Source organism: Pelecanus crispus, chromosome 2 (assembly GCF_030463565.1).
Source record: "Pelecanus crispus isolate bPelCri1 chromosome 2, bPelCri1.pri, whole genome shotgun sequence".
In the NCBI taxonomy this organism is placed as follows: Eukaryota; Metazoa; Chordata; class Aves; order Pelecaniformes; family Pelecanidae; genus Pelecanus; species Pelecanus crispus.
The window spans coordinates 75,908,277-75,932,504 of record NC_134644.1 but is presented as its reverse complement, the minus strand read 5'-3'; the positions used below and the strand labels follow the sequence as shown (position 1 = coordinate 75,932,504).

The following is a 24,228-nucleotide window of genomic DNA, read 5'->3' as shown; positions in this document are numbered from 1 at the left end:
GATTAAATCACTGAAAATTAGCAGAATTGATTGATTAAATACTTCAAAATCAAATTCCTAGCAAGTTAATGATAGTGTTAATGCCCAGCAGGGTTATTTCATCTGTTCATGTTGTTATGCGTGGCAGACAAAGAGAAAGAGAGAGACACCACTGTCAATGCAAAGAGGAGAAAAGACCGGACAGCAGAGCAGTGTGGGTGAGCCCAAGGCTGCCAGGAAAGCCATCTGTTTGGGGCCAGACCCCTTTTGATAGCTGCGCTCCTACCGTCTACTCCTAACGCCCGTGCCTGGCAGCTGAAGAAAGTCAGGGGCAGAAGCTGGGGAAACAGGTGCCACGTCCAGATGTGATTGTCTCACGGCAGGGGTAGCAGAACAGCTGGAGGAGGGGGAGACCTGCAACGTGACTGATGCCAGGCTCAGGCAAGGAGGGACAGAGGCCAATTCTCTGGGCAGCTCATGTTGTCATCCCGGGACTTGCCACCAGCATGACCCAACATGTGTCATGCACCATCTGGCACTGGTGCGTGACCAGTAAACACCCCCCTGGCACTGGTGAGGGTGCTGGGGGCAGCTGGGGGTCTCGGGCAGCTGCTTTGGCAGCAGTGTTTGAACCAGCATCAGCAGAGAGGCAGCTTCTCCAACGCTGGGTGCCTTGCACAGATTCCTAAAGGTCACATTGCCAAGCGCAGCAGTCACATAGCGACCTGAAGATGTCTTACATTTCAGAGGAATTATCCCTTGAGTCACATTGGTTTCTTTTTGAATTGAATAAAGGCTCTTAAATGGCATGGATGTGTTTGAAAATATTACCCTGAACCCAGAACTATATTGTATTTCTTAAATGGAATTTTTGTAGCTTGGTCCCTAAGCACAGATCTGCCCCAAAACATGTGTGTCTTGGTAGACAAACAACTTCATAATTACAGGAAAAAGTAATGTGGTATTTCCAGGGCATCTCAACTTTTAGTGAAGCACAGCAGGGAAGGAACAAACAATTAAAATAGCTTCATAATTAAAAAAAAGAAAGCATAAAAATGCTCCACTCTTAAGCAAGTAAATATAAATAGTGTCTGGTTTGTACAGCATCACTTTGTTTCCTTTCTCTAGACTTCTGAGAAAAAGAATTATGACAAATGTAATGGAGCCAAGAGAAGAGGAGACATAGGAAGCAATAATGAAAAGAGTGTAAATTGTCTGCATAAGCAGGTCAAGCTATTTGCAAACGCCCAGTTCATAGCACACACACATACAAAAAAAAAAAAAAAAAAAAAACCCAGCAAGTTCCCAAGTAGAGTAAATAGGATTTCCTCTGCAGTTAAAGCTGAAATCTCCTTGACGCAAATGTCGTGTCTGGTACCATGATGTTCCTGTTACATGTGTAACCACATTATTGCACGTTTTGATGGGAAGAAATGAGGCAAAATGCGGTTGGACATCCAGTCTTTATACATGATCACTTTGTAGCTCCATGCTACTGCAATAATTATGAGACGGTCAGCTTTATTGAATTGAAAGGGCAGAGCGTCCATTGCACAAGTTCCACTCCTTGCTGGTAGCAACAGTAAAATTACAACAGCCACAGCAAAGAAACCAAGAACAAGGACACTGGTGCTTGAAGGGTCCTTCACTGAAGTACACCCAATTCACTGACTCTTATTTATGTAGTGAGAGAAGTCCAGACCTGCAGGGTTAGCGTGAAGACTAAATAACACTTGTTGCAAGTTAATACTTGCTGGCCAAGTTTATGAGGAAGGATGCCTTAATCCCCCTCACACACCACTCCCATGCCACTTCTCAGAGGACTTCAGTTGTTAGCCTGGCACATTCAGGCTTGCATAAATTCCTCACAAAAATGATGGTTAGGTAGGCTCTGAGGGTCTCAGACTGTACTGGGGGACATTTCACACCGGCACAGAAATCAGGCCTGAAAATTGCACCCACACCCACCCTCACACACACAGGTCTAGAGAAACAGAGCATCTCCTGAACACATAAAATAAAGCAGCAGTTTTGTAGCTTTGCAAGTTTGGCATCACTTAAAGAAATAGCTAAAACAAAGTCACTTTCTGGTTTCAGAGGAGAATGTATTCCTAATTCCTAGCTTTTAACCTAACCAAGGTCTTCAGCCTGCCTGGTTTCTGAAGGTGGGTGGCTGGGCTGAGACTTGAGGAGAAAAGAAAGACATTGTATGCCAAGTACAAAAATGAATGGCCATAACTAAGTTTTATAAATAACTCCTCGGCTGCTTGCAGATCTACCCTGACTTTGTGTGGGTTCTGTTTAGCTCTGTGTGTCTCTGGCTTAATCTTACAAGGATTTATTAGTGGCTCTGCTTCTGAGAGTAGGCATTTGCAGGACCAGCTCCTCCAAATTTGAGACACAAAGGGAAGAACGAAATTGCTGGAGAAGCAATTGCTAGAAGACAGTCCAGTAGGGACAGGAACCATTGAAAGAGGAAAAATATATTTGTCAGTATAGGTATTCCAGTTACCATTTTAAAAGCCATTTGTGTCTCCCTGCTGTCTTCTGTTCTTTTTACTCCAGTATCAGTTTCCTTTCTCCTGAAAATGTAAGCAGTATTTTTGGTAAAATGGCCTTTAAAGATCAGAAGCATATTCTAAATCATCATAACATTGACTGGCTCTTTGTCCACTTCGGTGGAGATTTCCCAGTCCTGCTGAAGTCAGTGAACAGTTGTGATGGACGTGTCAGCTCTACTGTCCCAAGCAGCAAGAATCCTGGCTTCCAGCCTCGCCCTCCTCAGCTGCTCAGAGGCTCCCGTGGTCTCTGAACCTTAGGTCTTATTTCTGTGTGGGGAAAGGCCCAATTTCGAATGCGTTGGTTTGAAACGTCGTATCTCCACCACTCTGGGCAGACTTCCATTGGGTTAGGACCTCCTTATATTATTTTTGGTTTGTCCCAGCTGGTTAGCGGGAGTGCTGACCTGTGCTCTCTTGGCTGAAGAAGTTACGGCTGGCAGTTTGTTACTGCCACTCTTCCAGGGGTGCCTGCTTCTCCCGCAGGATCAGCAGAGAGGAATGTGGGATTCTCCCTTGGGTTTAATTCAATCCAAAGATGGCTAATTTAAATCAAGCCACCTATCCCAAACTGGCCTTTGAGGTCTGTAATCTCTCCTGCAGAGAGTTATTCCTGCCTGAGTTAGTCCTGTCTGAGTGAAAACCAGATCACACCAGGGGCACAGGGTACTTCTTGGAAAAGCTGATGAGTTGTGTTTGCTCTCATCTGTTATGCACGGGCATGATTGGAATAAGGAGCAATTCAGCCATCCATGAAGCAGTGGAAATGGATCCTAACTGATTGAGGAGCTGAGTAACTAGAAACCTGGGCTTTGAGTGACTAACAGTAAATTTAGTTCAGTGGAAAGACATGCAAGACAGCCTGCTCCTAAGTTGAAGAAGAGTTAGTATAGTCAAATGTTACTGTCCTCTTGAGGGATAATGGTTGAGGCTTGACCTGGTAAGTACTTGTAATGTGATCTTTTGGTGTCATGATGAAAGTGGATTGCCCTAGGATGTGCTTTTACAGTGTGATGCTGTGAAGGCTCACGATGGAAGGACACTCTCCCCTTACTCTGCTCAGGTCATGGGAAGTTGCAGATTTTGCCTGGCACCCCTATTCTGAGGTTTTTTTCCATTCTTTCCAAAGAGTAGCTGCAGAAAAATTATTCTGTAGGTGGAAAAAAAAAATGCATGTGTTTCTTTTGCAACCATTGACCTTGCAGCCTTGCAGAATCTGACCATGTCATAGCTGAAACCCCTGAGGCCAACAGGCCTGTGGGCAGGGAGATAACATTTTCTGAAGAGCTGCCTGGTCCTTCTAGAAAGTGACACACATGAAGAGATGCCAACACAGGGAAAGGAAGGAGGCTGTAGATGTTCTATGAAGTATGTGAAGAAGTGTAGTAGTTACAGATCGAGGAAGTTCACCAGCCCCAGAGGGACATGCTGTGCGTCAGAGAGGTCCTGAAACATGAATATGCTGGTGGAGAAGCTTATTTTGTTGCATATTGTACATGCCTGATGAGTCTACAGCCTGAAATTCTTGTAAATCTTTTACAGCCCGGAATGAGCAAGAGGAGCAGGAGGAAAAACGAGAGATAAAAAGAAGATTAACACGTAAGGTGAGAAGCAACTTTGATCCTATTACGACTCTACTGTAACTTTCTCCCTACTGCACAATTGTTTGCCTTTTTCCTCTTCCTCAGCACCATTTTCAAAAGCAGAGTGTGAAGCAAGTCTTAAAAGAAATCTTAAAAGAAATCACCGATGTTACAGGGTGTAAGTCCACAGACAGTGAAGGGAACCGCTTTGCAGGCTATTGCTGATAACATTTTGCAACTGGACAAAGGAAGATCTAGTCTTTGTAACAGAAGGAGCTTTGAACAGTGAAGGATACAGAGCCTAGCATTGGTCTAACCCTGCTCCCTGTAAATGTAATGGCTTCTGCAGCCATTACGAAGAGACAGCAAAGTTAAAACAAGGCTGATGGATTGCATTTGAAGACTCCATCCAATGCTTTAAAAAGCATTAAATTGGGAAATACGGGTTTTCTGAAAAAGGAGATTGTCACTTGAGATATTTAAACTAAATAGAGACAAGCACTCGCAGAATGGTGTATAGTGCAAAAAATGATCTTCTGTTGGCAGGGAAGGATGAACAAAACCGGCATAGTTTGGTTTTGGGTTTCCTCCCATTTGAAAGTCATTTACTTTTAAAACTGAAGAACAGTCATTTCAGATAGACGCATTCCGTTTCACAGCTGGTGTAAATGTCTACAGATGCCCCGACATACATAGCCAACAATCCATCTTGTTATTGCATTTAAACTTTATTTCACCACTGACATATTTCCTATCTCCAGAGGTGGAGAAAGCCCCCTAAAAATTCACATGCTTGCAAAGTAGCACCAACCCCTTCCTGTACATTTTTAGGTGGCTTAGTCTTTTTGACCTATGTGATCACAACCTTTCATGGTATAAATAATGACAAGGAAAGGGCTCTAAATACACATGCAAAGGTTACATTCAGAGAGGTGGATTGTTTTATTTTATGGTTAAAAACTCACGCCTGATTCTCAGTTCATGTAAATTCCCCCCGGCACCAACAGGGGGATACTGCTGTTGTCTGCAGGAGCTAAGAATGTGGCCCAGAGAGCTATAATATTATTTTTTTAAACACTTAAATTCCTGACAACAATGGCAGGGATGGTCTCGCATCCCCTCGTAGCGCTGCCTGAAAGAAAAGATCCTAACTGCATTGCAGATGTTTCATGGGACTTATGCTCTGCACAAAGGCTAGAAATATCATTTTATCAGGCTTTCGATTTCCCTGTACATTGAAGGGTAAACACGTACAGGAATCCAATCCAAAGCTTGAGGCCATTTGATGAACGGCTGCAACAGATAAAAAGCAAAGCTACCCGTACCCAATCTGCTGCCTAAGAAATGGAGGTTTGCAAACCCAGCCGGCATTATCACGGTGCAGTTCCCATCCTCCGCTATTTTGTAGGAAAGGTACAAAGCACATGAATCGTCTGTTGCAGGCAGAGGCCACAGCTACTTGCTGAACTAAACCTCCCAGGCTGCTATAGCATCACAGTGTCTCCTCCCTGAAACCTCAGCAGCCTTCTCTGAGATTTCTTTCTTTGTCTTGGCTGCACTTTGAAGTAGGAACAACGGCAAGAGCAGCATCTGTCCGAGCCCCTGGCAGACGGCTCTTTAATGTTCATACCCCCGTTCCCGGTCACATGCCTTTTAGTCTTTTTTGACTTCTTCCCTAGTAAGGATTTTTCTCCCCCATGTTTGTGAGGTTGGTAGCAACATGACTTAGCATTGTTTGATTTTGATCATCTTTCTAAACGGTTGTAAATTGTTCTAGTGACACACTGTAATTTTAATGAAAGAACCACAGGCCGGGTCTAACAACAAATTTTGTTCTCACCTGCCAAACATACTGTTATAAAAGCTCAGAAATCACTAGAGGAAAGAAGTGAATAAAGCGTGCAAGTGAATAGATAACAACTAGAAATGCTAACCACCTAGTGAATCCTGCAAAAATTGTTGTTATTCCCCAGCCCTGTCTTCCATGAGCGTGTCCCAGATGTGTCGTCGTGTCTACAGCAGAGTGGCAGGCTCCTTCTGTCGATTTGTACTGAAGTCTTATTACCAAAGGATTTTAAACCTCAGATCAAGCAGAAGTTTAATTGAGCACGGCAAGTGTTTTGCCCACCAGACCTTTCTGTTTGCACTGAGGTTTAATGCATACACATGCCTACAGGGTAAATTCAACATAAGGAAAGTATGCCACGTTGCCTCCTTGTAACTATGTGTAGTTGGTTATAAAAAGGGAAGGGGGTTCTGCAGAAGCCGCTGAAAAGGCTTTTGACCTTGCACTATCGAAATTGCTACTCTCCCCAGTTTTTTTGGTGATGTTATTCCAACTCCAAAGGAACAACCCACTTCATCCATTAAAAAGCTGTTCTTAAAATTCCTTCAGTACTGACATTTTGTTACAGTATTATGATGATAAGTTGTAACATGACATGCTGTAATAAGTAAGATTACCTTGCTAGGTCTAGATGCCTTATTAAAGTCAGCAATAAATAGCCAGTTGAATTCATCATCTGGACAGGCAATTTCTAAAAAAAAAAATTTAAAAAATCAGGTGACCTATAGCGAGCTGCCCCTTTAAGCACTTTTCATCCTCTCAGACTCATTTAACTCCAAATTAAGTGGGGATAGGGAATAGCTGCCATTCAAAGAACAAAAAGGAGTCAAATGCCGCTTGGTACAGTAGCTCGTGTCCCTCCTGCCCGAGGAAGGAAAGGTGAAGCGTATTTGCCTGTCACCTGAGATGCCCATGGATGGGTTCTGCACATCCAACCACCCCGTGCTCCCTCTCCCTGCCCCTCGGGGCCCACCGAGCAGCTTTGTTTGAGCGGAGGGATGTGTAGATTAGGAGGGGATTTCTCTGAGCACGGGTCTTGACCCACAAGCCCATTCCAGGAGTATTAACATGCAGAGACCCTCTGGGAGAAGTGTAGCAGGCAGGTCCCCTCCATGAGGAGATCTGGGGCCCCAGGAATTACTACTAAGAATTTATCCTCTCTGAATCGCAGTGAATTTGGCTGAGCAGCAAGGCAATTAACACAAGCCTGAACTCACCCTGAGGAATTCCATTAGAGAGAGTCATAGCCTGGATTAACAGAACACGTTACAAATCACTTGCAAAGAGGAATAAAACTCTTCTTTTCCTACCTTCCCTTGTCTCAAACAGCATCATGCTCCCTGTTCCCCAGAGCTGTTTACTGCTTCCTATCCCCCACTGTCAATAGCTAATTTTTCCCAGAGGTCTAGCTCCAAAACTAAAAAATCTCGTAGCAGTAATAACGACAACCGAAGTGATGAGGTATGGCTATTTCGTAAAATCCATGCAATACTCTGAAATCTTTGCTTCCATTAAATTCCTGCCCCGGTACAACTTAAACTCTCTGTTCACTGAAGAGCAAGCTGGTGCCTCACTGGGAAATGTCTTGCTGTTCAGTCTTCTCTTTAATTGACCTCCACTGGCTTGCATCAGCACAGGCTGTTCAAAATAATGAACCCTTGAGAGAGGTGGGTCTCATCAGAGGGAGGTGAGAGGAGGGTGGGGGAAAAAAGGTCAGAGAAGAAAAAAGGTTAGCAGCTAATTTGGATAAACTGCATTTATAGCCAGAGGGAAAGGTCTTCGGGGCATTTTCATCACATCCTGCTCCTGTGTCTTACCACAAAAGGTGGGGAGCAAAGGAGAGAGGGGGTTGCATGGGCTGCTAGTTAGGATCTGTAATTTTTCACCTTGGTTTCTTCCCTAAAAAACAACCATAACATTTTAATGAGGTAACAAAGTAGGCAACAATGAAGTGACAAGACAATGAGCTTCATTGTGACCAAAGTGGAGCAAACTCAGCATTTCACATTTGACTAAATCCCAAGACCAGACTGGCAAGAGTACGTCCCCCTCCACTTTACCTGGTGGCGGTGCTTGGGTTTGCTTCATTTCCCATGACGAGAACAAAGGTTTGTCTTAAACCTTCCCTTGCAAATTGGCTTAGTATCAAAGCTTGAAACGTGCCCATTTTTATCTCCAGTGATCCAGAATATACAGAGGAAAACTTGACCTTCCGTGACAGGACATGGGAGGTCCTGTCATCATTTATACTGCTTTTGCATTAATACAAACCCATTTACTTTGAAAGGGATTTTTGCCCTGGTTCACACTCAAATAACGAGGTCACTCTCCATAAAGTTGTCCTGCTCCCTCAGCTCACAAATCTTCACAAATAGGTAAATAGAAATGTGTACGCCCATGAGGTACACCCAGAAAAAGTCCAGACATACACATGTACATCCCTCTGACATTAACAGAAGTAACTAAAAAAGGGTGCAGCTCAGTAAGATCCCTTTCTCCCTGCGTGCAGCACCACCGCCTTGTGCAGGCGATTGCATCGTGTCCTTGACTGTGTCCTTTTACTGTAAGTTTCAAATGTGCCCTATTCTTTCTGCCTGTTAGAAGAAGCAGAGCTCATTCTCAAGCGTTGCCCAAGAAGGATTGTCTAGCATTAAGCAGTTTTGACCCAAGAGACCGCAGCTCACAGGTCATAAAAATAAACTCCAAGGTGAGGCCTCAGGTGAGCCGTGCCCTTACCGTGAACAGACATTGCACTGGCACCTACGGTGGAGCCACTCAGAGTCTGTTAGCAAAGCTGTTTTCCCAGCTGTTTAAGAGTGAAGATTGCTCTGGGTCTCAGACATACTGAGAGATCCTCATGCTTAGCAGCTCACAAGAAGTCTCGGCAATGACTTGAGAAAGAGGCAGGGCAGATTCTTAACTGTTCAAATAACATAGCTTTAATGAATTGCTTTTAGAAAACCACTCAGTGTGATTGTCGCTCTCTTTTCATTTAGTATGATCAGATCAGCACTTTGTGTTAATGTACTGAATATTTTCTGTGTATGTGTGTGTGTATTTATATATGTAAATATATATGTAGATTTATGCCCATACATGAACTATGTGGTATAAGCTGTGGATTTCAGGACTCTCTTTCACAGTCGGAGCACTGGCACGAGATTCAGTGCATCTTTTTTCTGTTCATAGCTCTGCCCTGGGCCTCCTGGGTCACCCTGAGCTGGTTGCTCGGTTCCTGTGCTTTGCTTGCTCCAGCTGCTCTGTGGGGATGGAGACACTGCCCACTGCTCTGATGGGGTGTATAAGTACCTGAAATTGCACTCGTTGTAGGTTTCTGAAGCAAAGGCAGGGCATCTAAAAATAATACACAGTAACAGTTGTATGACTATAGAGGAAGAGAAGCAGCAGCTTTTAGTCTGTCTTAAGTTCAGGTGTCACCTAAGAATGAAAAATGCACATCAACACTAAAATTTCATAACACGCTCATGGCCTTGATATTTTTTCATTTATAACTCAGTGCACTGTTCTTCACACCCAGCGAAGGGTTGCAGTGAGTTTCAGTGGTGCACAATGTGCGGGTGATGCACCTGATTTGTTTTTTGTGTATTTGAGAACATGAGAACTTACCTCAGATTTGTCTCATTTCATCAGGTGACCCTTAACATTTACCGTCATTTCTTTGATTTTAACCCACACCCACTGCACCAAGGAAGCCAAATTAGCTGTTTAAGACCCAGTGCAGCATTGAGGTAAATACCAGCAGTGAATTCACATTGTTGGCAAAAGTAACACTGCCTCTGTGGCTCTTGGTGCTCTCAACACCACCTAGACATCAGCCTGGCATGGCATGTTTCAGTGTTACCAACAGCCACCTGCCTTCTCCTTTGTACAAGCTTGTTAATTGCTTAGATTAGCACAAAGGTGAAAGCCAGCTAATGTCAAGAGCTGACAGAAGCTGTGAAATGGAGCCAGGCATTTTGTGAAAGTCCTCTTCCAGCTTGAAAAGCCTATAGGAGCTCCTGCTTCCCTTGTAGCCATTTAGAAACACAGAGTTTAATTCACAGGATTTCCTATTTTGTTGGTGTCGTCATCCGCCATGTAACAAACCGTTCTATTTTTTAAAAAACTCCATCCTAATTTGAAACAACATCTGGGCTCTGTCCTAAAATGATAAAAGCTGAGAAAAGTACAGATAATATTGGTGACTCATCCTTAATTGGTGCTGTTGTGAGAATAGAAGCAGTTAATGCAAGTAAAGATGGAGTCTCACCCTTATCTTTGAAATTTTGGGGTGTAGTCATAATTTCAGCATAAAGGTTCTTTATTCCCATAGTCAGGGCTTAGATTTTAAATAATTGGAAGCAAAATTCTGTGGTGCTACCTGCGTAATAATGCATCACCACTAACAAACCTGCAGCTCCTAGCACTAGGGCTGCTAGAAAAACCTAGCAATTTGAAATCACATTCAAAATGAGTTGTAGGACAGAGAGAAGCCTCACTCAGAGCACAACTGTGATATCTCCAAGCATGGTGTAGCAGTTTGGCTTGCTTGCTTTTGTTAAAAGCCCGTCTTATTAATTGCAGTGTGTATTTGGCAGAGGTGACTTAGGCGTAGGTATCAAGGCCGCAGGCTGAAGAGGCAATTGTGTTCTGCTAGAGTGAAAAATAACATTTTTATATCTGTATATGTTTCAATCTACTTTATTGTGCCCTCTGGCTTTTCTGACATGGTATTCTAGCTCACAGATAGGTTTGTCCTGCTGTCTTAAAAAAAGATTATGCCCACTGTATATGCATTTTGGTTTTTTAAAAAAGGTCCCCAAAACCTGTAGGCTGCGTTCAGAAAGTCATGCTTCTTGCTAACCTCACTGCGTATGTGCTCTTTGGCTGACCTGAGCATGGCTGGCCTGAAAGTGCATATATAAAACGGGGCTTTTCTTGGGAGATTCTTGGAATAAATAAGAGGAAGCTTATAAATGTTGTGTGACAAACACACGCAGAGAAGCTCACCTCAGGAAACTTCATGCCTCCCATACAAGAAGGTGGTGTGAGAAAACTGTCTAGTTTTAAGATCTTTGCAATATTCAGAAGTTTCAGACCAGCAAGGAGTTTTTCCCCTATTTGCAATTCCCCTGTTGCAATTTACCCTAAAATGGTTATGGAGACAATACATGAACTGCCAAGCTGCGACTTGACTGATGCCAGCTGTCCTAGGCAAGGGCATTACATGGCAGTGTAGAGTTGTGCTCCTGGTTACCCTTTCTTTCCGAGGTTTCTCTCTCTTCAGTGCGTGCAAAATGGCTGAGCTGCAGCCAGGAGGGGTAGAACGTGATTCCTGTCCCTGAGCATCTCACAGGTGGGGCATTAGTGCATCTGTGCAGACTCTCTCTACATGAGGTGTTTGAACCCAGTTCATGAATGCATGCTTAGGGCTGTCCGCGTAAGGAGAGCAGCCCCACTGTCACCTCCTGTCGCAACCATCTTTTCTAAAAAGAGGAGAGGCAACCATCCATGCCAAGAACAAGCATACAGGGATTTAAATCCAGAGGCAGGATAGGGCGGTGGAGCTATCTTGCATCAGCACCCAAATGCTGGAGAAAGGTGGGATTTCAAGCGTGTGCTTCTCTTTCTTGTGATCTTACAAATTTTTCACCCTCCACTTAGCATCCTGGCTGTTTTGAATCTTAATTCTCCCTAGAAGATGAAATGCAGGGAACTGAAGATACATGTTTTGGGAGGAAGGTGTAATTGCATGTCAGGATCCAGGAGCCTAAATACTTTTGCAGAATAGAGTCTCAAGCATTTTATGAAATATTTAGAACTTTCACTATTCACAAGGGTGAAGTATTGCAAAACACACCTATTCCTAATGGGTGGGAATAGCATGATATACTGTCTAGCTAATTGTTAGCAGGATATTATTTTTTCTGATATATCACAATTACAAATGTTTCACTCCAGTAGTGAAACTTTTGCAGCTAATGTACAGCCACGTGCACACATATATGTAGCCCCTTCTTCAGAAACACTTGTGTAATTGCTTTTGACATTAACCAACATGCTGTGCATCCAAGGAGAATTGATCCCTGAAAGCTAATTCCTGTCCCTAGCCATGTAACTGGCTGTACAATACGTGGACTACCAGCACACTACTGTTTCTAATTTGAGAGGAGGGTGTTGACTGTGGCTGCCTATTCTGTTGTGGAATTTGAAAGAAATGCTTTGGAACATTGAAGATGCTTTCTTGACATGATAAAATCCACCCCTGCAATTTTTTTTCTTGGCTTGTAGTATGCAATGTAAACTGTTAAAAGTCAAAAACGCTGTGACACAGAATTGAGCTGCAGCGTACAGTGAAAAGTTCAATGAGCAATAGTCATCGTCACCCTGCCTGCATTTTCTGGAGGCAAGGACAAGTCTGCAGAATGTCAGAATGGTAAGGAAAGTTGCTTGTCGCCTTTTGCACACAATTCAGGGCAAGATCCGCTCAGTGCCTGTGCCTGTCTCTTCTCAGGCTGGGGAGCGTACAGCCTGCGCAGGTAGTTTTAAAGTTGCATCATGGTCTTCGTCTCTTCCCGAGACATTGGTGCACTAGGAGACTTTCTTGCATTACATCTAATTTCTGCCAGGGGTGACCAACTTCAGCCAAGAGATTGGGGTCTCCAGCCACAGCTGCTTCCCAAGCAACAGTGGGCTGCTCCGGCAGCAAGGTGGGATGATATTCAAGGTGCTATAACAAGAGGTTATCTCCCAAGTAGCAATTCTGTGAAAGGCTGATAAAAACAACGGTACTGGGAATGTCAGAACCCTCTTATTATCATAACGACAGTTGTAGTAAAATAAATCCCCAAGCAGCACTCTGCAAGAAAAAAGTGAAGTCCTGATGTCTTTTTTCCACTCCTTCCTCAAACCTGCAGCTCAGTCAAAGGCCCACGGTAGAAGAGCTACGTGAGAGGAAGATCCTCATCCGCTTCAGTGACTACGTGGAAGTGGCAGACGCGCAGGACTACGACAGGAGGGCGGACAAACCCTGGACACGACTCACAGCCGCCGACAAAGTAAGTGGAGCAACTTTGGGAGAGCCGTGATCTGAATAGCTAGAGCACATCGCGGCAAACAGCATCTCTCAGGTCCCACGGGCATCAAGGAGTAAACCTCCACCCGAGTTCCCAACACACCTGTGGTTTCTTCCTATTCACAAGGTTTGTTGTTTGAGTCATAAATCTTTGGCAAAAAGGCTCCTGTATGCATCGAAACCAGGAGCAAGCCTAGCAGCATTATACCACTTAAACAGAGAGGGGAAGAATATCAAGCCCTTTGAGGAAAGGTCTCGAACCCTGTTATTTGTTTGTTGGTTTTGGTCTTGCCGCATAATGCTGCCAGCTGAGAGCTCCTGCAAGACCCAGCAGAGCAGTGTGACAAGCAGCACTTGCCAGAATTGCTATGCCAGGACAGAGCAGACCTGGGTGCAAAAAAAGGGAGCAGCAGGTCAAATAATTGGCAAAAGCACCTCCCACTGAAGCCAGGTAACTTCTCTCTAGCGTGTTACGACAGGGGTGTTTACTCAGGATTTCTGCCCCATTCCACAGAGTGTTTTAAGTGCTAAACTGAAATCGCGTGAACCCTGCATAAGAAGAAAAGCTGTGTATTTGGTATCGAGTGCGCTGTCCTCTGAGCGCCAGTGGGACCTTCACTAAGCGGTGTCTCTGGTGGCAGCACTGGTGGCAGAGGAGTTAAATTGCCGGCAAATTATAACAGTCATATCCTGAGGGTCTTAATGGTGCCTCAGGAAGAAAACTTCAACATTTTATGGCCACTGTAAGGAAAGAGGACTATGAGGCAGATCAGTGACTCCCAAGCTTTAGTCACTCTGTGATGTCCGTGTGATTTGAAAGACTTTCAGGTACCCGACTGTTTCTTCGCTGTGGGACTCATGCAGCAATGGAGACCATGATGTCCAATGTTTAGAGACAGGAGCAGGATTCCTGGCTGTGCTACTCATTTATGGTGCTCTTGGTTTTATTCACAGAGGAAAGGGCAGCCCGTTCTACTTGTATAATTTAACCAAAGGACTTGTATAGGTTTGTGACCATTGGTTTTCTCCTTGGCAGAGGGCTTTTTCAGTTTAGCTTTGGATAAGTTAATGTAGCATAAACTGATCTGAAAAAAAGAAAAACTTCCTCTGGACTGTCCACAGACCATAATGTACTGGGTTAACTTAGCTTTTCCCATTTTACCTCACCACAATGGACAAGATCTTATTCAGCTGACTTAGTTATATTCTCCCAATTGGTAGATGAGGGAGGGAATAAATCTCCAACTGGTTCTGCAGCCTTTGAGAGATCCCTGTCTGGGATGAAAGGCATGGAGAGCCTTCAGCTGGGAAAGGAGAAGGTTTGGTGTCCAGAGAGGTCCTTCCTCACCCTGTGTCTGTGAAAAGAACAAGTATTAAATACTACTATTAAATGTAGCCTGGTAAAGAATTCAGGATTAAGGCAAAGTACTTTAAGGTCCTTTTTTCTTTTTCATAATGCATGTGCAAAGTCAATACACAGAGCAAAGGGCTTAAGTTCTCCAAGTGACCCTTTTCTAAGCAAAGCAGGAGAAGAAGTAATATTTATCATTCTGATATTAATATCCCTTATGGCATAACAAAGCAGATATATTATTGGGGGCGGGGGGGGGGGGGATGCGTCATATGGGTGGTATTCTGATTTCTGCTGTTCAGATGACCTGCTTTTCCCCACCACTGTGTCCACTGTTGGAAGAAAAAGCCAGACAAATTGGAAGCAACTCTAAAATGTCTGACAAAGCTGCAACATCCTATAAAAGATTATTTTCTTCTAGAGCTTTGATTCCATAACCATCTTCATTGGTCAGCACAGGCTAGATTTATTGCAAAAATAGATTTTAGTTATGGACTTTTCTGTTTGTAAGTAAATCTTGCTCTGTGTGCTGGATGTAGGGAACTGCCTTCAGTCTGACTTCATCTTTACTAGGTCTGACTGTTACAGGAATAAAAAGGGCACTTTTAAAGCTCTCCAGCAGATGAGGGATGCAGGGGGGACGATTTCAGACCTTGTGGGAGTCAGCAGCCCGGGTGGCCTCCTTCACAGTCACTTAAGCAGCAAATTGGTCTGCTGAAGGTAGGCCCTTGAGTTGCTGCATAGCCATCGCTCTGTCCTGATAGATGGAGGCAGAGCCTGAGAGACATTTCTAAGGTAAATAAAAAACTAAAGCTGTGCAGAAGGAGCACAAGGAGCCTTTTCTGTAGATCACACTCGCAAAATCTATCACTTGGGGCTTGTCAAGGCAAAGGTAGTTGGTGACTGGATCAGTGCCTGTTGCAAAAGCCCTGTTTCGGGTTCGTGCTGTTTGTACTAGTTTAGATTTCCTTCATCAAGAATAATTCCTCACAGACACGAGTACCACTAACTGGAGCAGCCGCTGATGCTGATTTCAGCATCACATGGAAAGGCAGTGGCACACACCTTGGACCTGTGGGAGCATTCGGCTGCAGCAGCCGCCTTGCACCTCCTCTCTGTACACTCACAGTGAAACCCGCTTGTGAGCTACAAATATCACAGGGCTGTCAGAAGTCTTGACTTTGGGGCTTGGGACTTGAGCCAGTTCTGCTGAGCACCCTCTCCAACACGAAGCTGAGTCCTCCAAGTCACACTGCCTTCTTTTTTTCATTCTTCAGTATTTCTCCTCCTGCCAGTCACCCCTGGTTTTCCTTTCCCTCATGGACAAACTGCAGAGGCTGTAGGCAATGGGGTCTCTTGCAGGTGCTGAACACGACTGCCTGTGGCTAGTTTTCTGCTGGATTAGTGCATTGAATTGGTTTGGTAAATGGCACGGCTGGGACAAGAAGGGAGGAGGCCGGCAGAGGGGCACAGCCCGAGGCAGAGAGGAGGGCAGGGAGCCAGGCATCCCTCTTTCCCTCCCAAGTAAGCTCAGACACTTTAGGTAACTGCACCCAAGGAAATTCAGGGCCACATAAAGGTGGGAGACATCTCGAATATGAGTCTGGCAGGATCCAGGCCCAGTTTACTCACAGTGCAGCTCTGTGTTAACTCACAGTCCAGATCGCAGTGTTTGAGAAACTCTGGTGCACACTTTTTTTTTCCTCACGCTTATGCTAATTTGGATTTTGTACATGAAAGTGTTTACATAATAAGCCAGAACTGGGTTCTGTATCTGCGTTGTCTACAATATGGTCTCAAATTGAGCCATTCCACCGAAGCATTTATCTCTTCCCTTCATGTGATTTAGAACATGTTTATCTCTGTTCCTTGTCACATTTTAAAGTCTTTGTGTTTTTCTTTCTCTCTCTGATAATGTTCTCTATCTGCTTCACTTTTAATATACTGTTTTGAGAACAAAGTGAACTTATTTTGATCTCTCTCACTTATACATTTATGAGTTTATTTGTCCTTTGCAGGCAGCCATTCGAAAAGAGCTTAATGAATTTAAAAGCACTGAAATGGAAGTTCATGAATTAAGTAGGCATCTAACAAGGTAAGCTGAGATTAATTTTTAAGACTATCAATGAATACTGTTGTTTTCAAAAAAAAAACCCAGCAGCTGTTTCTCCAACACCCGCTGAACACACTATGAGGTCTAAACAACATTTAGAATTACAGGCCGTAAAAGAAACTTGCACAGACGTACTCATGCTGTCTCATTACATGGCAGTATGCAGGCACATGTCGTCTGTTTAATAAAGTGTAACCTTCTTTCATTTTTTAAATCATCGTGCTCTAGCTGCATGTCTGTCCTTCTGATACCAGAAGTAAATAGCGTTGGTGTCTGAAGGAGGACAGGGAACTCTTGCAGAGCCAGTACATAGCCAGGTATGAATGAGCGTACATGCAAACCCCGCTGAGCATACGGCTGTTCCACGCTGCGCATGTCCCACGCACAGATCTCTCAATCCTGCATCTTGCCATAGGCCATGCAGTGGGGAAATAGCAAGATCGGCATTATAAGAGAGGCACTATTTTTTACACTTTTTAGGCTTTTTTTAGTTAAAAAGGTAGACTGCATGAATTATCCATGACCCCAAACTACCAAACCTCCTCTCGGACAGGCTAGGGCCGAGGCATGCTAGGGGGTCAGGGCACGTCCCCTCACACAGCCTGTGCTGAGTCTGCCCTGGCTTTGATGCTGAGATGAGCTGAACTCCAGGCATTTCAGCTCAAGTCAGGCCTTTGCAAATCAACATTAACCCCCACTCATTCTTAGATGCTAAAAGGGTTAGGTATTGAAGGCAAGTGAGAGTGACATCTGGTGCAAAACCAGAGCTGCCCTTGTATTAATACGTTCATCAGCTAGGAGCTTATAAAAAAATGCAGTTAATACTTTTAAGAAAAATACAGAAAAGCTTAAGGCAAAATTAATTTTGTTTTAGGGGATTTTTATGTGTATAAATTAATAATGATATTAAAATTCACCACATGTATTATGCATATATTCCCTTGCAGAAACGATCTCCCTTCTACTTCCTAGCATGTGCTAGGATGGTTGCACTGGGGTTCATACTAACGGAGTGCTGCTAGAGGCGAGGCAGCTGCCTTTGAGCCTCAAGGTCTGGAAGAAGCTTTAGGGTGTGCAGTTGGTCTAGATCTGTTGACCCCAGTGACTGAGCCTTTGAGGGACATTTGGCTCACTCCTCCAGAAGAGCAGTGATAAATTTAGAAAGGATGAGTTGCTACAAGGAGTTGCGCTCTGTTGATTTCCATGAAGCCTTTAGCATCCCACAAACATAGAGACTGGTTTAGTTTTCCAGAAGTCTCTCCAGCTGCTTGGCTTCCGCAGGTTGCTCTTCCAGTGTTGGGGTGAGCAGTGGCCCTCTGAGGTGACTCTGTTTTTGAAAGCCACCAAATGGCTTTGACTCACTAAGCCTGGGCCAGGCATACTCAGAGGTATAGCTAATACAGTAGAAATTGGAATAAGGGTTTGTCTGAAATTCAGTAGGACTTACTGGTTAGACAGGTGGCTTCAGGAAATATGTGCTTGAAGGAAGCACGCTTAAACAAAATAGAGTAATTCCCTCAAACAAACTTAGATAAATCACCATTATAAAATCATTAGCAAGGTAATGAGCTACTCATGTCATTAAGCAGTGGCATGAGCTGAGCAAAGAATGTGAGTGTTGCTTTTCTAGTGGGACACATTAATTAATTCATGATAGAGTGAAAAATCAAAGCTTTAAAGAAAAAAAAAAAATTACATTTGCAGAGCTGAAAAGCCAAGGCCTCCTGACACAGGGTGTACTGCAGAAATGGTGGCCATTTTAGCTCTACTTGTCTCTTTAGCCTCAGACATTAAGGAATAATCATACTTGAACTGTATGTAAATCTTTCTGGCTGAAGAGCATAAGGTTTGTCTAAACCAGACAATTTTTGTGGAGTCAGGCATGGTGTGGTCTGAAGGAGGCCTAGCTGATCTGAAATAACTCGCTCAGCTATCTCATGGGATAGACCCAAAGCGTATTAGTGTCTTGGGCAGCTTTTGGTGCAAACAGCTTATGCCTAGGAACTGTGAGTCCAGCGAGGGCCGAAGAAGTGCAAGTGTCTGTTCTGGGTCTGCAGTGCCAGCGTGGCTGATGTCAATGCTGCAGGAATCACGCTGCCTAATTTTGTCACTGCAGCAATTAGTTTTCTTTTATGTATAATATGCCTGTGAGGATATTACCTTACTATTTTGCTTTTTTTTTTCTTGGGTTTTAGGTTTCATAGACCGTAGCAGTTCAATTCTACCTGACTACTATGCCGTCTTCAAAACATAACTAAAAGGAACCATAAGTGCTGGTATTATTCACTTCCCTGTTACGTACAATGTAAATCTTCTGACCTGCCTTTTTAAAAAAAGAAGAGTAGAAAAATAAATATTATTTAAAAAAAAGGAAAAATTGTATTTACATGTGATGGGTACTGCAGCATCATCAGACCTGCTGGTTCAAGATTCAATAACAGAAAATACCCCTGGTGGGAATCATGCCAAGACTTGTCATCCATGTATAAGACTTTCCTGGCATGTGGATTTGCCATACATGTTCAAGCTCAGCTGGTGGTGCATCCATTTCATCTTCAGGCACCCTTCATCCTGACAAGCCTCTGTCATCAACTCTAGAGAGCCCTGAGATGGTGTTCAGGGAATCACTGGCCTGGGTGAAGTCTCCAAAAGACTGGCACCTATGGCACTAAAGCACTTATACCAAACACTGCTTTCAGGCTGTGAGCACCTTATGAGAACAGTGAAGGAGCAAAACTCCTCTACAGGCCAGCCCATCTGTGAGTATCATCTGACTAGAAGGGCATTTTTTTCCCTGCAGAAGTTTATGGCCAGTCGATAGGCATTGTTCAGCTCCCAAGCAGAAAAAGGCATCACCTGTAAAGAACAGGACTCCCTACTGAAGGCTGGTTCAGTTCTAGAAACTGTTTTTCATCTCTTGCAAGTATAATTTTCTAAACCAAGTTGTGAGCCCATCAGCAGTAAGCGACAAGAATGTTGAGGACAAGCAAGCAAAACCTATCTCTTCATGGTCACTGCATGGCATTTGCTCAGCTTGTAGTTTGTTTTTACACCCAAGCCTCGTGATTGTGTGAGAGCCGACACGCACCCAGCAGCAAGAAAGGCTGGGATTCCCACCCGCTCAGCAGAGGGACACATGACGGGAGGAACTGGGGGTTCGATGAGGTATATCTATCCTCTCTGTATCAGGTGTTTCAAGAACTGATCCTAAACTCACACTGAGAAAAGCATGAGAGATTGTGTTACCTGGCCTAACAAAAGGAGTCTGCTGCATTGGTATGGATGGTGAGACTTGTCACCGGTACCCACAGCTGAGGCGTAAGGACAGCGATCCAGGGGTGTTCTGTTTTCATTTTAATTTATTTTTATTATAGTGGTTTAACAGACAAACTGGCCAAGTAGAGCTCAGAGAGCTGGTCACTCTGGGCCTGGTTTACCTGCCAACTTAACCATGTGCTTAACACTAAGTAAGCATGCAAACAGCCTCACTGCATTCAAGAACACGTCTGACAAGCTTAATTGAAGCCGAATACATGTAAGTGCTTTTCTGAACTTTGGCCAGCACCTCCCAGAATCAAGTCCTTAACTAGTATAACGCCAGCAAGCTGGGGCAAACATTGTCTAGGATTCCTTTCCAGCTCCAGCAAGAAACTATCATGTCATGTTTTGGGCCACTGGCCCAAAGCACTGTAGCAACATTACTGTAAGAAGTTCCAGATTATTACTTCAGGACACCTTTTTTTCTTCCAAAATAGCTATTCCGCTTTGACAGTTTGAACAGAGAGGCCAAAGTTTTTTACTACAGTGTTGTTATTTCTGTTATTATTTTATTAATTTTTCCCTTCCTCGCTGTCTTCCACGTATCTATCCACTCTTCTGTGCTCCCTCTCTACCTCCCCCGATGCCGTGCTAACATTGCCCTTTACTGATTGCGGGCCGAGAAGCCTCTCGCACGTGAGCATTTAATGGCCAATGCTGCTTAGTGCCAACACTCCTGCCTCTTCTCAGGCCTCCGTCTCATTCCTCTGGTCGCAGGAGTAAAGCAAAAGGACCATGGGGTTGTTCTAGCATCCAGCCTGCCGAACGACACCGGCAGCGAGGCTAGCGCACTCCATTTACGCTTAGCGGTGGTACTCAATACCTCACAGATTTGCTCTCCATCAGAGACTAGTGAAAGCAGTTCATTCTCATCTGTGGCCATGCTTGCAATGCTACAGGTTATTAGCTATTAAATAAGAATTGGCTGTCGTAGGATGGAAAGGAAAGTAAAAAGCAGCTGGTTTCTGGTGCCTCGTTTTTGAGGCAGCACGCCTCTGATGCGATACACTTCCCAGACCAGGTAACGATTTCTGAAGAACACACAGTGATCCCTGTATCACCAGCTCACAGTTGCTTTAGATACAAGTTCATCAGTAGTGGAAGCCTTTAATGTGCAATGTTATCAGCTCAGTGCAGCAAAGCCAGAGCACTTACATACTAGCCAGGAATACACCGCTTTGGGATTATGTTCATGAAAACCTGGGGTTCATGTTTTGAAATTCATTCACATACACGCCTAACAAGACTGCATCACAGTTTTAAAAAGGGAAAACAAAACTCTAGGCTTTTGGCTACACACACTGCGTTAGGACAGGGCTCTGCAACACAGCCGTTTTGAAGAGCAACAAGCCCTCATGTTCCCAGCATGGATCCCACACCTGCCCTGGCGGCATTAGCTTAGGGGTTCGGTGTGAAAGGGAAGGAGGCCTTTTAAGGAGCAGTGGTGACAGAAGTCAACGGGACTCAGTAGGCTGGTGGGAGGAAAAAGTGGAATTTTTTTTTTTTTTTCATTTTATGAATAAAATGAAGAGGAAAGAGGTGGAAGTAGCAGACTCTGTTGTCAATGCTGGAGTCCCCGGAGGAACGGGTAGCCTGTGGGCAACGTCACTCGGTACTGCCACTGTCCCTCGTGGCGTGGACCCCAGCAGTGCCCCCGCCTGCCAGTCTGGTAGCCTAAATAAACCCTTGGGCACTGGGTGAGGCATGTAACGGCCGCGTCCTGGGTGACGGCCAGACGTTCCCCAGCCACCCTGCCTTCATCTGGATGGGCCCAAGGTAGATCCCTGCTGATCGCTGAGCAAGTTGTCACACTCTGCCTGCCTCAGGATTCATGCTGTCCCCAGGGCAGCTATACGTGGCAATGCTTTTTGCTTTTTTCTTTGTTTTTTAAAATGATGTTAACTCCTGGCTGAGCAGACACCAGGACACAGTGGAAGAACTGCCATATTTCTCCCGAATTGCAAGAAGAGCTTATTACTGAAAAGGGAGAAGGAGGAGGAGAAAGAAGCCATATAAAGTGTTTGGCACTGTAGTAGGCATTGCAGAACTGGCACTTCATCTGGTTTTAGCTTCAGTGAGTCTAAGTATTTTGCAAAGTTACCTTTTTGGTGAGGCATTCTTCAACAACCTTTCAGTGCCTGAATGCTGCAGCGTGTTCTCAGTTTGCATGCCCACCTCTGGCATCCATGGGAAGTTGCAAGCAGACTGGGGAACAGCTAGTCTTTTTTTTTTTAAATCTGTTTTCTTGAGCACTTGTTTTCTCATCTGTGAAAGCCATCTCTATCACAGCAAAGTAGTTGTGATTCTGTTGGGAATGAAAAAAAAAAAAAAACCCCACCAACCACAAACAAACCCAAACAGTCATGATTTCCCCCACCTTCAACCTGGATTATGTGTAGGACATAACAGAGTCTTAGCAGGAATGCCATCGCCTTTAATATTGCAGTTAATACCGGTCATCCTCATTCATATTAAGAGAAGATTAATAGTAGTAATAAAGAAATTGCATCAGGGTTAGAGAATGGAAAAATCAATGCAGAACAAAAATGGCTATTCCAATCCTCCATCACCAGGGCCTATAATGGAGGTAATATTCTAGAATCAGGGAAGAAAAACATTTTGGTTATAATCTGCTGAATCCTGATGGGCTATTCATACTTAAAATGTGCAAGTATTGTGACATCTGTTCTACAGCCTATGGAAAGATGAGGTGGAAAACAGGGGGGTGGGGTGTGTGGAGGTGGCAGGGATTGGTAAAGCAACTCCAAAACATCTAGAGAAAAGCTTTGATTGTTTGAAAAAAAGCGATGGCAAGGAAACACGATGGTGGCATCGCCCTCCCACCCACACCCTCACCAGCAGTGGGCTGCAGGGACCTGGCAATGTACTTATGGCTAACGGGGAAGGTCAGCCTTGTGGCCTTTCCCTACCCGACGCCCCGCTGGTTGGGTACTTGCAAGCTGAAGAAGTTTCAGGCTGCAGGTTTGTTGGGATGGGGCTCAGGTTAGCTTTTGTGTGTAGACAATTCCTTGTGCGCACTTACCAGAAGAGAAGGAAGGAGAGGGAAAGAATATAATAGACTTTTAACTATTTTATGTTAACTGAAATTATTTAGTGAGCCCATTACACAAATATATTTCAGCCTAATACTTATATGTAACCACAGCACTTTGTCATCACTGCAACTAGTCACCAAACTCACCCTTTGTTACTTCTACAGTGCCGTCTGTACAGTGGAAACACTATAAACCAACAGAGGGGGAGCACTTCCAACATGCCTAGTAAAAGCTTGCACTCACAAAAAAAAAAAAAAGGGGGGGGGGGGCAAGATGGAAACCCATAGTTATACGTGAATGGGGACTCCCCAACGTGCCTGCAAATAAAATCACTTTGTATAAATAGCCATGGGAAATGACTAGGCTGATAAAAAAAAAAAAATCAGGAAAGAAAAAGGGGACAAATTATTTTTTCCAAGGTGATCAGTCTGCTCGAGCTTGGAACAACTTCTGTAAACAAAGAGGAGGTGACGGGCACATTACCTGCATTCCCATGTGTCCCAGTTACTCCGGCACCAGTTGCATTTTCCAGTTGATATCCAAGTCTATGTATATAGTTTGTCTTTGTATAGGAGTGAGTGTGGTGGCTGTCAATCATGTGCTCTTCCAGTATTGTAATTTAACAGATTATGGCTGTATGAAAACGATGTAAATAACTAGAAAAAATTAAACTGGATCTCTATGTCCTAGTTTTTGTACATACTGAAACTGCATGGTATTTAAATTATTGTTTGTCTCTGATGTATGCAGTTTCTTAAAAAAATTCATTTAAAAAAAAAAAAAAGCATTCTTGTGCCTGTGTATTTTATCACCCTCCGTCCCAGTGACTGAAAGTGTAACAAATGGATGCAGTCAAGGATTCCAGCCCTCCTGCTGCCAGCCAGGCTCAACACTGCAGCCTGGCAGCTGCAGTGACAGAGCGTGCGCCCACGGCGCGCCCACACCTCAGCGGGGAGCAGAGCAGAAGAGCAAGACTTACCAGAGCAGATCGATGGGACGTTGTATTGGCTGAGCCACCTGCGCTGTCTTTGTGAGCTGGTTCAGCGAAGGGGGGCAAAGGAAGATGACCGCTACCTCAGCTGCTGAAGTTGTACCCAGCGCCAGGCTAATAAAGAACAAAACCAACAGTCTGCACTAGGCACGCACACGCGCGCGCATGACCTACCTCTCCCCACAGTGTTGTCAGTCCAGGGCACGCTCCGCCAAGTGCCTCCTGCCAGAGCCAACGTGCAGCATTTGCCGACTCTGCTCGCCCTTCCCTGTCCACAAGCCTTTGTCCAGTATGCAGCGCCCTGTGGCGAGAGGAACTGCCACTGGGTAGCACCAGCAAGCGCTGTCGCTGTTCAGCA

General features: G+C 44.4%; 1 protein-coding gene across 1 annotated transcript in view; it reads left to right on the top strand.

Annotated features, from left to right (window-relative positions):
- Positions 1-16,491, top strand: part of PHACTR1 (phosphatase and actin regulator 1) — a 311,175-nt gene extending 294,684 nt beyond the window's left edge. The window contains exons 12-14 of the mRNA XM_075705026.1: positions 4,080-4,141; positions 12,884-13,024; positions 16,411-16,491. Coding sequence (XP_075561141.1) covers positions 4,080-4,141; positions 12,884-13,024; positions 16,411-16,491 — 284 coding nt within the window. The remainder of the gene's footprint in view (positions 1-4,079; positions 4,142-12,883; positions 13,025-16,410) is intronic.
- Positions 16,492-24,228: the final 7,737 nt, after the last annotated feature.